The 17,006-nt window shown below is 44.2% G+C and overlaps 3 protein-coding genes across 3 annotated transcripts in view; all 3 read left to right on the top strand.

Moving 5' to 3' along the window:
* Positions 1-3,071: 3,071 nt before the first annotated feature.
* Positions 3,072-3,588, top strand: LOC117144754 (the record flags this gene model as incomplete). Its single annotated transcript, XM_033310113.1, has 2 exons — positions 3,072-3,117; positions 3,168-3,588. Coding segments are annotated over 2 exons (414 nt in total), but the record flags the coding sequence as incomplete, so codon positions are not given.
* A 1,932-nt stretch (positions 3,589-5,520) lies between these two features.
* The window catches only part of LOC117142521 (protein timeless homolog), a 67,274-nt gene continuing 55,788 nt past the window's right edge, over positions 5,521-17,006 (top strand). The window contains exons 1-7 of the mRNA XM_033306564.1: positions 5,521-5,622; positions 5,683-6,006; positions 9,468-9,725; positions 9,786-10,105; positions 11,941-12,126; positions 15,560-15,683; positions 16,380-16,546. Coding sequence (XP_033162455.1) covers positions 5,521-5,622; positions 5,683-6,006; positions 9,468-9,725; positions 9,786-10,105; positions 11,941-12,126; positions 15,560-15,683; positions 16,380-16,546 — 1,481 coding nt within the window. The remainder of the gene's footprint in view (positions 5,623-5,682; positions 6,007-9,467; positions 9,726-9,785; positions 10,106-11,940; positions 12,127-15,559; positions 15,684-16,379; positions 16,547-17,006) is intronic.
* Positions 6,032-6,795, top strand: LOC117144957 (E3 ubiquitin-protein ligase ORTHRUS 2; the record flags this gene model as incomplete). Its single annotated transcript, XM_033310413.1, has 1 exon — positions 6,032-6,795. A coding segment is annotated over one exon (630 nt), but the record flags the coding sequence as incomplete, so codon positions are not given.

The raw sequence follows: 17,006 nt of genomic DNA, 5'->3' as shown, positions 1-17,006 counted from the left end.
AAATGATTAAAAAAGTTATGTGTTCATAATTAGATATATTAGACTATTTTTCGAAAAGGAATGCATATAAAATTGTAATTAAAATTGGGTTAAGTGCTTAAATAACCCCTTGTTGTTCTTGTGTAAGCTTACTTTCATTTGATCAGAGATAGATGTTCGTGTTAGTTTTTCAGGTTAGTTTGTATCTCGACCCAATTCATGGCTGATTATTCCCGTGGGTGTCATTCGGCATCGCCTGTTTGTGTGTGTGTGTGTTGAGCTGAAAGGATTCTTTGTTGGGGGCACAAGTCAAATGGCCGCCGTTTGAGTTGCGTTTACGATTGCGGTTAACAATCATCTCGTTGATGGGATTAATTTGCCTAAGTGCAGTCGGCAGAACAGTACACAATGGCAGCTGCACTGACGCATTTGCACTGAAGGCCAAATAGAATCGACACCTACTATAGCTTTCTGGGTTATTTTTGTGGGTTGTGTGTGGGTCATGGATTGGGGATAAAGGCGATGTGCTGCCTGTTGGCACATAAACAGCCATCTATCAATTGGGTTGCGGGGATGTGGGTGTGTGCTTAACACACCATTGAACTGTTACGCAACAGGAAGTCGCACACAGATACAAATACATATAGAGATAGAGATACAGAGATACACAGGCACCGATACAGATACATATGTCCGGCGGTTGGGAGACCGGCAGACAAATCCCATTTGATGTTCACTCAGCAGAAAGGCAACGCCAATGAAGCATGCAAAAGGTATTTCAGCTTTTTCGTTGCCTGGCCCAGATTGCTGAGATTTTGGCTTTGTAACTCAAAATCGAGGCGGTACAAGGAGCGAATGTGCAAACATCATGAAAAACGCTGCCACAACAACGGGGGGCCAAAGGAAAAGTAGGAAAACCCAGAAAAAAATATAAGAGTTTTCCCAAGAAACAAAGGCCAGCGGCAGATAAAGATGCTTCCAAGCCGCAGCCGAGGCCAAAGGAAACTTTTCCCTTTTCTCCATTTCCCATTCCCCATCCATTCATTGAACTTTAATTCAATTTGCAGCACTTCCAGCCAAATGTACAGAATAAATTGTCCTGTTTAATGTGCGGCGGTCGGTGCAAATGGTGCATCTCCACATGGTCCGCTCCTGGCGGGGATGCCCCACCACTTGTCCATTGGGTCATAAAATGGCTTCCGGTTATACTTCAAGCGAGATTAACTTGTCGTTTACAATTTCCCTTTGATTTGTTTGCAACGGCTGCGGGGGGAGCATATCCTGCCAGGGGTTGAAGTGCGGATCTAACTTGTACATATATATCCACATGGACTAGGGCTTCCTTTGCACCACTTTCGCTTTCCTCTCGTGACATTTCTACGGTGGATATGCAGTCGCCCGAATGCCCTGCATTTTGTGAGGCACGGTACATGGGTTCATTGATATGTTTTTTATTGCTTTTATTTATTTCATACTTCAATCAATGAGAAGACTTTTTGCACAGCTCACATTTCTGATCATATTTTTACTGTCATACAACAATAACCTACATTCCTTTATGTAAATAGTGTTGATATCAATGTAATTAATTTTTTATGTTTTTATCACATTTTTTAACAAATAGATTGATAGCAATTTCTGGCAACGATATAATACTTATGACGCGCTTTTTACAGGCAATACTTAAAAACAAATCGTAGGCCATGCGAACAAATTGGCAAGAGTGCCCCCACTTTTGCACCCACTCCGACTGAAAAATGCCCGTGTAATTGCGCTGTGTTGTTGCCCTGCTGGTCTGGTACAAATTGATTTACAACAATTCATTTTCGCCAGGGGCAACCGCTGTGAGACCCAACCAGATGACCAGAACACTTGCGGGCTCCCAAGTCTCAGGTGTGAGTTTTATTTGTTTGGAAATTGTTTTCCCCGCTTTGTTCCGAGTCCTTTTCCTCGTCCTCGTGCTGTGCTGTGCTCTTCTGTTCTAAATATATTTTTTTTCCTTCAGTTTTGCCGCGCAGCTTTGTTTTGGCAGGATGAAAAGGAAGCCACACGCAGTTCGACTCTGTTTTCCTTGTGGCCTGGCGGTAATTTCATTTCGTCCTGGCTGCGGTTCCATAGAAGCGCACTCAGCTTTCGCTTTCACCTTTCGGCCAAACACAAAGCCAAAACCAAATCTGGCCCAGTTCGCGGCTGCTATGCAATTAAGCCACGCAATCAGAATGCAAGATGAAGGCTCTGCAAACAATTGAATTCGGACGCGGAAAGGGACAGGCAGTGATGGGCAAGAGTCCTTGCAGCCAGTTGAAATTCCAAGAAAAAGAAAATATATGCCAAGGAGCTGCAAGTTCAAAAATGCAATTTTATAAATATAATAATTCTTTTTTGATGAGTTAATGCATGCCTGAATCTTAGTAATTTTCTCAAGATATATTAATCTTAATTACAAACTGAATTTTGAGTGATATTATTTAGAGCACTAAACACCAGGGACAGTGCCACTGGAAACCACCATCACTGGGCGTTCGGGTAACCAGCAGAAGCGTCGAGTTGCAAGGTGGCCCAAATTCTGGCGAAATGGCGGCCACAAGCTGCAAAGCCAACATGGCAGCTGACATCTGTCAGATGCTGTTATTCCGCTGCACTTTTAGTCGCCTCCGGGCGGCAGTGGGCCATCTGGGCTCCCTATTCCGGCCGCACTTTGTTTGCCGAGCCCGGCCGAGCACTAACAATGGTGCACCCGGAGCCAAATGGGAGCCACTAACGAGCAGCTCCATGTGGTGACGTCGATCGCGGGAATCAAGGCTTTTTCTCGCAACGAAATGGTGGCGAAGTGGTCCTCCTAAATATTTGCACATCGCCCGCCTCGTTAGCCTCTTACTCAAAGTCCCTTCATGTATTTTTAAAAAGTAAAATAAAATATAAAATTCTGTAACATTGAATTTCATATATTTTAGTCGTCTTTTGGGTGAAAATTCATTTATAATAAGACTATAATGCATGTCGAATGAAATAATTACAATTTCACACTCAAGCTTGTAAAAACTAATTCTAGCTTTATTTTCTTTGAGTTGCTTTAGTAAGATCAATGTTTTCAATTTGAATGGTTGTTAAATATGAAAATACACCTCTCAGCATTTGGTAAGCAAAGAAATCTATTAGTTTTCTGAAATATTTAAAACAAACTTTAGTTGCGGTGACATTACTTTTGCTGTCGGAAATCACTCATCCGCTGGAGACCCTCGATGACTTCGAAGTCGCCGAGGAAATAACTACACCGCGCGAAAATGGGGACATCGAGCGCATCGAGGGTCGAACTCGACAAATGAGCGTACTATCTTTTGTGGGAAAAAACCGAACGGGCAAAATGAATGAGAACTATTGCTGCTTCTGGATTTACCAGGACCATCCGCCCATTCCTCACACCTGGAAACATATGGCCGAATATCCTTTCGACTTTCAGTTCAACGGAGAGTTTGTGCGGAACCAACGACACAATGCAGTTGAAGTGCCTGCAGTTCAGGATGGCGACAGTGACAACTCCACAAGTGTAATTTGATATTAGACATTAGCAAGATATATATTTTTCACTAAACAAAACACTTAACTGAAGTGCTGTCCATTTATTATGCTATAGGTGATTATTTTCGGACAGGCCCTAATTTCCTACAGTAATTATGGTAATTCATATGAAATTGATTTACCCAGTGTCCAGTTTAAAATCGTATCAGCAAGTTTATCCAACAATTGATTGAAGGCACTGTGGCGATGCATTTAATTGGGCCCGAGGCACTCGACAGCTTAACTGAGGCCCAGAATCATAATTAACTTTGTCTGGCCAGCAAAACCTGACGGGGCCAAAGTTGCCTCAAAACTTGAGAAATTCGTTTGACGACCCCAAAGAAAATCCTGGCAACGGGCGGCGCTTTTTGTGCCTAAAAGCCTGACAGCACATAATGGATTTGACACATTATAATCAGGTTTGCATAGTGTCCTTCGCCCAGCCCGCCAGTCTCTCAGTCCCTCAATCTGCCAGTCGGTCAGTTTGTCAGTGAGTCAGTCATTCAGTCACTGAGTCAACCGATCCCTCGAGCACTCCGGCAACTTGGCCGCTTTGACGTGATCTGCTTATTTGGGTAGCAAGTTCTTGTAGTTAGCTCAAGTTGTGCACAACAAGAAAATATCAATAACTTACTATGGTTTTTAATATATATATCTCAAAAGTACATATTTTAGTTCACAGCGAAGTTATTGTGCTTTATTATTCCTTTGCCAAATAAGAAAACTATTATGAAACTATATTGAACATAAATATGAAAAACTGGTAAAACATTGGTAAATAGGTATACCAAGTTACTCCATATTTTCTTAAGCTTTATGATTAGTTACACATATGTTTCACTTGGATGACAATTAGTATATGATTTTGCCAGTGCAGTAGTTGCCCATCATCGCAGTGCCGAGAAGTTTGATAAATAAGCAAGCCGGGCCCATGTCTGGGCATTTACTTAGTTAATTAAATTCAACTTCTTCGGCCGGGGGAAATGACAGCGGCGGGGATGGCGGGCAAGTGAAGAGCTGCAGGGCGAGGAGGAGCAGGTGGTGGCCCCAAGTTTGCCATCCTTCGTGGGAAAAGTTTGCCCGTCGTATTTGTTCATATCATAGGTAAATATATCCTGGACAGGAGCCTCGATGTTTGCTTTTAATTTCGCCATTTCCCCATAGCCTTTGCTTTTTAATGTGTCCGGATGATTAGAGCGCCTGCATCCTGACCAGTTCCATCCCATCCTGAACAATCCTGACCAGCTCCCACCACAGCTACTTGCATGACTCAGATGGTGTGGCCCCGGCAATTTCCTGCTCCAATGACTAATGAAAATGGTGAAAAGATTTGAATTTACCGCACTGGGAGACAGGCACACACAAAAGGCGCTTTCCTTTTGCTCTCGTCAAGGATCTTATAGCCAGCAACCCAAATAAATGGCTCTGCAGGATGGGGAAGTGGGTCTTATGCAAGCAAATAATTTGGATTTAAATCGATTTAAGATGGAAACGAATGAATGTACACACGCATTGGAAAAGTGTTTTATGCAAATGCACATATGGATTATTTGCGCAGAGAAAACATTTCGGAGGAATATATACGCATTTGAATTGAATTTTCTTATTCAAATGCAAAACTTTAGCTGCTGAATTAAATTTTGCCACTACACTCTTTTGTCACTTGTACCAAATACAAATCTTAATTATTATTGTTAAACAAATATTTGTGTTCAAATTTGAATTTAAACATGTATGAAAACATTTAAAACAATCGATAACTGGAAATGGATCATCGATGTTAGTTTCCAATTAAAAGGTGTGCACCACCGCTACTTACCAGTGGAGTTCTAAACCACGAAGAGATCGATCAGCTGCTCTGCGCAGCTGATTTAGTTCGCGCGCTTTTTATGCGAAAATCATTGTGAAATTTTGTTTTGTTTATGTCGCAAAGTCTATTAGACTTTTAATAAATATAAATTAAAGTGATAAGTGTATTTCACGATGTCTATTCTGCTGGCGGACATTGATGCTACGTGTGCGGCCTTGGGATACAGTGATGGACAGAAATATCAAGCGGAACCTGATGCCGCCGAGGGTCTCAAGGTATCTTACCTCTTCATTTACTTAAATTCCCACAAATCTAAAGTTGTACTATCCATTCAGCACCTGATATGGATACTGCGTCGGGACCTGGACAACCACGAGTATCGCCGTCATTTGGGTCGCTCCAAGGTGCTGCAAACGGATTTGGTTTACATGCTGCCGGACTATGTGCATCACGAGGAGCTATCTGATCTACTGATTCGCCTGCTGGTCATCCTGACCAATCCGACACTGCTGCTCTACCGGGAGGGTGCTCCCAAGGATAACCATGGCCGGAAAGTGTTCATGGAGCTAATCGACATCCTGCAGGGCTACAAAGCAGCCTTTGCCAAGGACAAAGTCTGGAGCGCACTGTTCGAGAAGCTCAAGCAGGCCTTGGAAATAGTGAGTTTTAGTTGCTCGACATTAGTTCTTAGGTCTCTCATCATTTTGTTTGCGAAAGCACATAAAAAACAAAATAATGAATTCGGAAGACAAACGAAACCCAAATTATTCCGGCGAAGAAGAGGATTCCTGGATGAACAGCTATTACGTCTGCCTGGTATGCATGCAGACTGCTGAATCGCCGAGGGTCAGTTTTTGCGGCCACCACTTCTGCGCCAAGTGCATATACAACTGGATTAGGAGACAGAAATACCAGGCCAAATGCCCCTACTGCCAGTCCCTGATCGGCGAGAACACCCTCATCACTATACGCTATGCGAAGACGAAGAAGAACGTACTTTCGTGCAAATCCTTTGGCGAGCACCGCCGCAAGATGCGCATGAGCAATGATTGTTTAAGCGAAAACATCTTTTTGCCGGAGGCCGGCATGTTCACACGTGGCTATATCAAATATCCGCCGGACCCTATGCCGAGGATCAAACCTTTGCCGCCACAAATGCTTCAGCAGTGGTCTCGTTATCCCATAGTGCGCATTTTCCTTACACCCTCGCTGCACCAGCGCTTCATTAACTTCGCCATCTTCCTGTTCATGCTGGCCATGTACCTACACGCGGCAGTGACACCTGATTTACTGGAGTGGGCCAGTGAGGTGTAGCACACAACAAATCTCTACTAACAAATTTTCTTTTGACTTGTTATTGTCTTAAATGGAAAATCTAGTTTCTGTGTGCAGTTCTGTTAGATTTACCCTCTCACGTAAATAAAATGTTCTGTGCGTTGTGGGCATAATTATTTTGAACTTTCATGGGCCTGATTTCCATCCCTAACTCATTTTTTATCCCCACAAATTGATCCACCGCGTGGGTTGGGGCTCCTGTTCTAAAGCCCAAGCAATTATCGTTCGGGCATTTGCGCAACTATTCCTGTAATCTCTTTAATCTATGTATTAATGGGCAAGCGGGTACGCAAAACTTTTAATGGCCCTTGCAGCTGCCAGCAGTCAAGTTTTCGTGGGGAGAGCGAATGTTTTTCACATTGCCCAACCCACTTGAAGTTTGTTTTGACCAGCTCTGGCTTTATGACTGAACTCGTCCGCTTTGTGGGTTCATAACTAATTTGAACTTCATATCTGCCCGCTTTTATCTTCTTTATTTGTTCCGTGCATCCGTTCGCCTTTATTCTCTCAACTTGAGCTGCTGCTCAACGAGGTCCAAAGATGGAATTTAATTTAAAATATATCTCACAATATGAATTCACATCTCCAAAGGGTTCCACTCACTTGGTGCTTTGCTTTCAGCGAAGGAGGAAAAACCGCAACAAGTCGATTTAATCAACACCCACGACAAGTTGGCGGCTGGGCTGGTTTCACTTCACATAGGGTGCCAATGGCTACAAGGCACCTTCGAATCAAACACGTCACAGTTGGGGAAAAGGAATTCGATTCCGGCCTAGACGAATCCACAAAAAATCTGTCGGCAGCATGTTGCAAAAAAAGCTAAGCGAAACTGTTTGGAATTGAACCAAAATCGGTGGGTCGAGACATTGTTCAAACCACAAAGGCAAAGGCCCAGCAACAATGATTGCCAATCGATGGCAGTCGGCGTTTTTCAAATGCTTTCAATTGCTAGTTGTTGGAAATGAAAATTTTAGGACAATGGCCAATCTTTGGATACTCTCGAAAATATTACAATTATAAATGTTTAATCGTGCTCATTTTAAGAGTTTTGTGATTGCTTCTGTTAAAACTTTACTTTAATATATTTCAGATTTTAAATAATGTATATTTTCTCAATAATTTTGTAAGGGTATAACCTAAACTTATTTGCTCCATCTTGAATTAATCTGCTAGTATCCAGCAAATAAAAAAAGGATTTCCTGATTTCTGTGTGTGCAATTTATGGATGAGCTCCGTCTGGATTGCCATAAATTCGTAATTGAAAATTTACATTGAATGGAAATGTTTACTGTTTGTTTGTGGCTCAAACTATTTTTTCAACGCGCCGAACCCAAACTGAAACACTACCAGGTTGATGATCCCAACAATTATCATGGGTTAAGTCCTGGCAACCGGAAAGTAAGAACGTAAATCTCAAAGATGAGAGAGCGAAGCCATCCATGCCAATGTTCCTAGTCTCCACCACCCACCAGATACCACCCATCGCCCATCACAACGAAATAAATTCATTTAAAGCCGATTGAATCGACATTCATAACACTCCGGGGAGCAATTCCAAAGGATTTTCATGGCGCTGCGTTGCCAAAGAGTCGCCCGAGGATTTCTTTACATTTCCATTTTTTAGGGAGCGCTTTTCCTTTTATTTGTGCCGTTTTCCTCGGTTTTCCCGGCTGCTTCTTTTTTTCCTCCTTGGTTAGGTTAAATGCACGCGAATTTCTATATGGACGCTGTCTATTTGTTCTTGTTGCTGTGTGGCTGTTGTCGTTGATAATGAATGTGTACGAGGATTTTTCCGCTTCTGCCTCTGGCGGATCCGCCCTTCCTCCTGGGTGCGGGGTGCACTCAAAAAATATATTTGTTAATTAGTAAGGCTTCATTATATGAGGAATAGATGATATAAGTCATTTTTATTACCCCAAAATGTGTATTAGGTTCATGAAGAGTAAAAGTTATGTTTAATATAATTTTTTGGTTGAAATTGCTTTCAGTGCACTGATGCTGCTGACTTTTTATGCTTTACTTCTTTATTTGCGTCGCACCGACTTACACGCTTTGATGTATGCGCGGCGAGCAGCCAAGTGGACAGGCGCAGGAGCAGGAGGAGCTACTGCCCCTCCTCCACTTTCGCTGCTCCGCGCTGCGAAGGAAAGCTTTCAGTTTTGAATGAGCCGCCGCCCCCTGGAACGTGGTGTTGTTGTTTTTGTTGCGTAGGGAAACCAAAAACGGAAGTCATTATTAACTTTGCCTTTGAGATGGGCTCTCGGGGTCCTGAGGTCTGGAGGCCCGAGTTCCTGGCACATGCCTGGATGTGGCCATGGGTGTGGGTGTGAGAGTGTAAGTGGGTGTCCATGTCGGGTCGGAGGAGTCACAGCTGGCTTGTAGGCACAAAAGCCGCATTAGTTGTATTTATTTTTAAGCTCACAGCAGCAACTGTAATGTCCTGCTGCGCCCAACCCTAACCATGGAGTCCATCCGCCCTTCCGACCATCCAACCATCCAACCATCCGCCCATCCAGTCAGGCACCCAGGCATTTCCTCTTATCGCCCACACCCTGCCCAAATTGATTTCAACTTGACTTTGTTGTGGTCCCATCGCTTGTCTTGGCCCGACTTGGGGCTTCCGTTTTACAGTCGAGCTACATAAATTTGCAATTTAATTTAATTTAATTTCATTTGATTATTTTAACTTGACTCGCGGGATTTGGCGCTTAGATTTTTACACTGGGATTTGCTGCAGCATTTTATGGCGCTGATTTCTAATGCCATGCTCTGGCTTTATTTCCAGGCATTTGCGATTCGCAGCGAAGAGCAGAATCTTCTGATTGAGCGCATCCTGGTCCTGGTGCGGAACGTTCTGCAAGTGCCAGCGAATCCGGAAGCCGAATGCCGGGCGGACAATGATGCCAGTCTGCACGACCAGGTCATTTGGGCGTTGCACCAAACTGGAATGCTGGACTTGGTGCTGTTTGTCATCTCCTCGCCGGATGAGGAGCAGTTCCATTTGCACGGACTGGAGATTGTGTGCCTGCTTTTCAGGGAACAGGTATGGTAATAAACAAATATGTATGGCAATAATATTAAATACCTTTTTATGCGATTTCAGAGTGCCGAATCCTTGGCGGACGCCTCCCTGCAGCGCAGTCTGAGCGAAAAGCAGCGGGACCAGCAGGAACTTCTGGCCGCACGACGACGGGAGCGTGCTCGCCGTCAGGCTCGTCCTCCACCAGGGCGGCATTCGCGTTTCGGCGGCACCTACGTCATCCGGAACATGAAGTCCGTTTCGGATAGGGATGTGATATGCCACCAGGCTCTGGAGCGCGTGTCATCGATCGATTTTGACCGCGAGAAGCAGCAGCAGAAGCGCTCCCACCGTCACATTCAGGAGGAGGCGCAGGTGACCCGTCGCAGTGCGTTCACCGTGAGGTGAGTCCCGGTCTACTCGTAACCCACAGCCATATCCATTTGTCTGTGGCCACTTCCTGCACTTTGGCTCCGGGCCTTGTTCGTATTGTGCTGGTGCTGGTGTGGCCATTAGCATCGGAATTGTTATGGCCACCAACGGAGCGGCGGAGCCACATCCCGGCCATTGATTTTCGATTTTACGCTGCCAGGAGGACAGCCGTATCCGAGAGATTGAACCGGAGCGAGCGAGCAGTCGAGCGAGAGAGCGTATAAAATAATATTCAATAATAAATGAAGCCATTTCCTTTTGGTCTTTTGGTTCGCCCTTCCATCCCGCACTTTCTCCACCCAGCAGCCTGAAATTCCTGCTGTTTTATAGAATCACACAAACGATATTGGCTGCTAGGGGCTTCCAGGCTCTCGGGTTCCGCCTGACTTGGCCGGGCTAAACAATATCTTGGCGCCGAGCGCCTCTGTTGCCGCTCCCCCTAATGGCCACCAGGTGCAGCTATTTTATGCTTCTCCGCTAACCAACAAACTACTTAAAGGATCTGCCACCACGCCCGCAGGCCAAGATTCCCGGGCTGCCGCTATCCTGGCCTTCTTCAACAGTTACAGTAAATGCATTCGGTTCCGGTCTTCTTTTTGGTCACAAAAATATATACCCTAGTTGGTGGAAAATGTCCAACAATATTCCAACTATTTTAGCCGAAAATAAGACCTTTAATGCATAAATGTTGTGTGAGCCACGTTATGCTTAAGTCTGTACCACTTATAACAATGATTGATAGCCACGAATTGAACTTCGTATCCGACATCTCCCCTTCATCTCTTCCCCAAGCCTAGAGCATTTGTAGTTCGCCTGGGAAGTTCTGATTTCTTCCTCAATTTGTGGCATGGAGCATAAAAAGCGGTGCCGAGATAAAACTGCAGCAGCAACTTGGCGGCGCCATCGGCATTTTCTGCATCGCCATTGCCATCGGCATCGACTTTGGGATCTCTGGCCGACGAGGCATGCAATTTTCAAGTAAAATCCTCAAAAGGTTTTTATCCGCTGCTGCGATTTGGAACTGGCTGGCAAACATTTTTGCTTGTTAGTCGGCCAGTGCTTGGCCTGGTTTATGGGACAAGATGCTTAGCCACATAGTCGGTTGGTTGGCCAAATCTTTAGGCGCCCATAAATTGATGGAGCAGAACAAATGTGACCGGGGCGCCGCCGGTGGCCGTGATTAGACAACTCCGAATGTCCCATTCCGACCGCAAACGAATGGCCAAAGTCAGAGGAGCAAGGCACGTAGGCGGAAAAGGCGAAAGTTCATCAATGTCACGTGCTGAAGCTGGAGCCCCGTGCTCCCCAACAATTTGTTAGCCAACCACAAGTGCATGCTGCAATAAGCCGACTAAGGGGCCTGGCCATTTTTTGTTCAGTTTTGCCTCCATTTTGGCATAAATTAATCCGCGTCGGCATCGATGCGTTGGATTTGTGTTTCGCCTGCTGGCAGAGATTGCTCCACGCTCGACAGGATTGGGTATGGGTGGGCCGCTTGGCTGCCTGCCTGGGTGGCTGGTTGCCTGGTTGGTTGGTTGGCTGGTTGGGTGCATCTTTTAGCCAGCTTTGCACAAATAAATTGGCCAGGCGAAATTTATTGCATCAGCGCTGCCAAATGCCGTTGCAGAGTCCGCATTTGTTATATAAACTGATAGAGGGCGTTCGCTTTCAATCAATATTATTGTGGTATAACCATTTTTCATGTCTTTTGCCCATCCTTTCACCCACCCACCCTATCTGCGCCTTGAACATTTTAGCTTTTGGATCCCCCTCTCACACTTTTTCGTACTTTTCCTGGCTTTTGCAGATTGTGCCTGCGCGAATACTGCATCGAGGTACTGCGCTCCGCTTACAACACGCTGGTGAGGCAGGTGCGTCGGGTGCTGGAACGCAACGCCGGATCGTCGAGTCACGATGACTCCTATCTATTGTGGGCCATACGATTTTTCATGGAGTTCAATCGTTTGAGTGGTCTACAATTGCAGTTAGTCAGGTGAGTGGCATTCAAGTGCTGGCACTTGCAATCGAACTGGGTACATTTATAAACTATTTAAGTCACACGATTTTGTAATGGTATTTTAACGAACTTATTATAGTATATAAGCGATTCCTAAACTAATATTTTAATATACTATATTAAGTAGACTTAAGCATCATCATCTTTGGCATCACTGACATATGATTTCCGTTTGGCAATGTCATTGCGTAAGAGATTTCTGGAAATTGTGCGACTTGCCCCAGATATTCTACTGGATGCCGCCTAACGTGTTCAAATTAATTGCCTCCAAGTTTCAAAGGATACACAGACGAGTTTTCACAAGTGATATGCTGATGGTGATGATGATGCTGATGAATGAGCTCTGCATTCAGTGGCTCCATGAAGCGCTGACCTCGTCCTCCGGCCAAGTCAGCAGATATGCAAATCTCCGGCGCACAAACTACACTGCCAAACCGCCTCCATCAAGGCTTTTAATCAAATTACTTCGCAACACTCTTCAGATGAAAGAAATTCCCCTAAACTTTCATTTCGGTGGCCACTCCCAATTTGAACATTTTTCCTGAAAGAGGACAACACACTGCTGCTGAAATTTAAAACGCAGCAGCTGTGTAGGAAAAACTGAGCAGTTCAACAAGTACCTTGCCATTTAAATTAATTGCAAACTAGTCTAAACTATTTATTCACATGTAAGAAAGTTAAAACTGCATCGAACTGCAATTGGCAGTAGGATTTTCGAGTTTAACTTGACTCTACTTTTCTAGATTTTAGTAGATTCTCCAAAGTAACCACAACTTTAAAATTCAATTTTCTTTTATTTGTTTATAGCTTCTACTCGTACTGCAAGCGCTTGCCATAAACTTAAAAATTGATTTCGTTGAAATGTTTTCGACAGCAAATAAGCTGCGAATACTTGTTTATCTGTCGAAAGGACAATCCATCATCTGAGCTGTTGAAGTGTGAAAAGTAGAGACCGCTTATAAGGGGTATTTTCAATGGTTGTTATGCTTTTTCCTCTTTTTTTTATTTACAAGAAAAGGGGAAAGTGCGCAGCAAATAAACTTTAGTGTGATGACAATTTCCATTTTGCTCTTAGCACTTTGCCCGAAAATGTTCAAGCAGAGTGTCAATGGGAAATCTAAAGCATTTTCCCAGCATTTCCCGCAAGAATTTTTTCTGCGGTCACCACACAATTTGTGTGTCATTCCTTGGTGGCCTGACATCAGCGTTTCGTCACTAGAGTTTTATTGCATTATTTTTTGGCGGGGGACAACAAGCACATGTACAAATCAAAGTCATGACGCCAATTGTTGACCCACCAAACTTGACCACTTTACAGCCACTGCAAGTTCCACTCCTCCATAAAGTTCTTAGCCAAAGTTGTCAAAGGAACTATACTGATATCGTGATTTTTAGACACTAGAAATAAAATAGTTATGAAGTGAAGACCATATATGATACAAATTATTATCGTTATGTCAGGAAACAGGGTGTATTTGTAGTAGAAAATTTTAATTACGATAAAATAACATTATTATATTAATTTAATAATATACTTTGCCAGGAAGCTCTGTTGTTCAGTGTATATGTCCCCCCCATGTCGGTATTTCTGGCGTTGTGTTGTTGCTTTCATTCTTGTCCAGCATGCTGTTAATAAAATTTTGCGTTCTTTATGCTGTCATCCGGCTGACGTTGTTCCTCCTCCGGATGCGGATCCGGCTCCTGCTCCGTTTTAGTCTCTTTCGCTGGCTGTGTGGTGGGAAATTTCTTTAAAATTGTTTTGGTTACTTTCAAATTAGTTTCTGAATGACAACAATGAAGCTTTGCAAAAATGTTGTCATTCCGATGGCGCAAAGTTTTCCCAGACCCTACCCTTTTTTCCCCTTTTCCGCCGCTTGGCGACGACTCCCTCGCACTATTCTAAGTTGCTTGGTTCTTCTAGTGGAGCTCCCGACTCCTGGAACTGCGGCTCCTGCTCCCTTATTCATTTTCAGCAATGTCCCTCCGCCCTTTATCAGAGTTTTTCGTCTCATTTTTGCACTTATATATAGTAAGCATTCTATGTACAATATATATACTCGCCGACCATAAAACTTTCTGTTTATTTCCTCAAATGCAATTTGACGCTGCCTCCGCACCGCCCTGAACTTTCTTTATCGTCTGCCATTTTCTACTGATTTTGCACTATATAAAGCATGGCATTGCTGTAATGTATGGGCTTTCCGATGGGCAAACTTTTCCAGCAGCCAGCAACCCGAAAAAAAGTGAAATTGAGTTTGTCATTTTGTTTATGCGAGTACACGTACACAGCATTGATACAGAAATCAATCGCTGAAGTCTGCGAATGATCAGGAATTTGCAAAAGTACAAGGATCCCCTCTATAAGGCACAAATTTGATTGATGAAATCATAAAACTGAGTACTAAGAAACTTATTAAGCTTTTGAAAATGGATAACCATATAGGTTATTGATTTCCAAGAGTGGTCAGGATATGAAAATGATATTTTAATACAATTACAAATATTCAGTTGAGAAATATTTTGGCTCACAATATTTTTTCCACTTGAAACTTAAATTTTTTAAATCATTCTGTATGAGTGCAGCCAGTTGAAGCCCAAATCTCAATTAGTTTATTTGCTTTGCACAGTTTCTCGTAAAAAGTTTGTGCATCAATCAGTGTTTTTCCGTTTGTTCCCTTTGCCACATTATCGTGCTGCTGTTCATTGCACTTTTATTGATTTTATAATTTATTTATTTAGGTTCCTATTGCTGCTGCTGCCGCACATCTGTAATTAATTTGTTTTTAATGCCTCTTCAAATGCTCTCGACGTTGTCGCAGAACTTTAATGGTGGTTGCCGCCGACGTTGCGCTGCTAATTTCGCCCAAGTTGCAGGCAAATGCTGCAGCCACCGGAAGTGGGCGGCTTAGTGGGGCGTGGTTGGGCGGTGGGTGGCCACTGGGAGACGTGCGGCATGTCAACGCCCAGTGGTCCCCGCATCCTTGGGGGGTGGAAAGGACAAGCAAAACTTAGGCTGGCTGGCGCTCAATTCTAGCGCTACTTAAAAATTAATTTTGTTAATGAGTTTTTCGCTCTGGCAGTTGCAAGTGGCAGACGGCAAGCTGCTTACCTGTTTTGCTGCTCCATGCTGCCAACTTGGGCCAACTTTAATGCAGAATTCTACTACTTAAATATGCACTCAAACACAACGATTCACACCATACACGATGCCATGTGCACTGAAAACAAATAGTGGGGGTAGTTACTAGGCGCGAAAGATAGCCTTAAATTGTACTCTTCATTACTATACAGCCCTTTAGTGTTTTATATTTATATTTTATTTAATTGTTAAGTAAATAGGTATCTACATTGTCTGGCTGTGTACACGAGTGTTATGTAACTCTGTTGGCTTTTTCCATTTCATTCGCAGCGAATCGTTGAGCGTGCAATGCTTTCACTGGGTCCTGACGCGCATGCAACATGACATGGACATGATTGTGAGCGACAAGAAACAGGCGCGTCTCTGGGCCAAGCGACTGCATGTAGCGCTTTTGGTAAGTCTCCTCCGTTCCAGCGCCAGGTTCTGCCCCATCCTTGCATCCTGATCCCGGTGGCCACCTAAGCCGGGCGTACAGTGTGTGTGCGGGTCTGTTGTTGTTTGCTTTGGCGCTGTAAGTGCACTTTTGGGGGCACTCTTATGCCGCTCGACGATTGCCTTGGATTAAGCTGGGTGCCTGGCTCTTGGCACTGGGCTCCCAGTACTCAAGCCAAGCTCCATGCATCCTTTAAGCTCGCCGGAATGATGGGATGGAAACTTCAAATGAACAGCGAGCTTTGCCGGGGATTAGCTAGAAATGTCTGACACAAAAGGTTTCCTTGATCTTTCTTCTGAAGAAAAGGTTAATTCCACACCAATTAGATAGATCAAAAGTGGGAATCATAGTGGCAAGAAGCATATTATTCGGTATTAAAGATAGTCGGAAACTAACAGCTTCATTACCATCAACCAGACACAAACACTTAGGTCAAAGCCCAACTGATTCCCCGTTCACACCAAGGATATTGGGACTGGCCACAAGTAATGAAGGGCGTTTATAATAACACACATGTGTGTTGAGTCTCCTTGTGGCAGTCAGTTCGTCAGGCTCATTACAATGCGCCACACAGCATCTTTGGACCCTGCCTCGCCACTTTGCAATCAAGAGCTCCAACGTCTGTCAAGTTAATGCTTACCAATTTTTTAATTAAAGACATTCCGGGAATTGCTCCAAAGCCTGCTGGCACTGCAGAAGCTAAAGGATGACAACAACGCGCGAGCCCTTTTCGATATGTTATTGAACAACGTGTGCTATGTCCTGGAGTATCGGGAGACGGTGCTGCATTTGTTAATGAACTACAATGAGGCGCACAGCACAAAGTGAGTACCCGAGCGAATAACCATTCCAACTATGCACACACATTCCGATTGAAAATAACTTGCCCTTCCGGCCATGGTAAAACCCTCGTAGCCTCGTACCCTCGTACCCACTACCAAATACCCACTACCATACCCATCACGAACTGAATTTGGAAACCATCTACCGGCCTGGCTGCATTTCTGATAGATAACGGCCACGACCCCGTGGCATCTGGAAATAAGCAAGCCAAACACACATCCTCTAATGGGATTACTCAAGCACTCGATGTAGTGGCACTGCCCCCCACCGAAATATGCACTGCAGGCTGTCAGGATATCGCCGCTTCTGCCAGGATCTCTCGCCCCGACAATCAGGCATTGTTTGTCTTGGCGGCATGCCTTTGTCTTGAGTCCTGCTCTGTTTGCTCGGCTATTTGCACAGATGTCTGCTGGGTCGCCAAAGCTCACTATTAGTGCTGGC

This window comes from Drosophila mauritiana, chromosome 3R, assembly GCF_004382145.1.
Source record: "Drosophila mauritiana strain mau12 chromosome 3R, ASM438214v1, whole genome shotgun sequence".
Taxonomy (NCBI): Eukaryota; Metazoa; Arthropoda; class Insecta; order Diptera; family Drosophilidae; genus Drosophila; species Drosophila mauritiana.
Note: the sequence above shows the minus strand (reverse complement) of the source record. Positions and strands in the feature narration are given on the sequence as shown.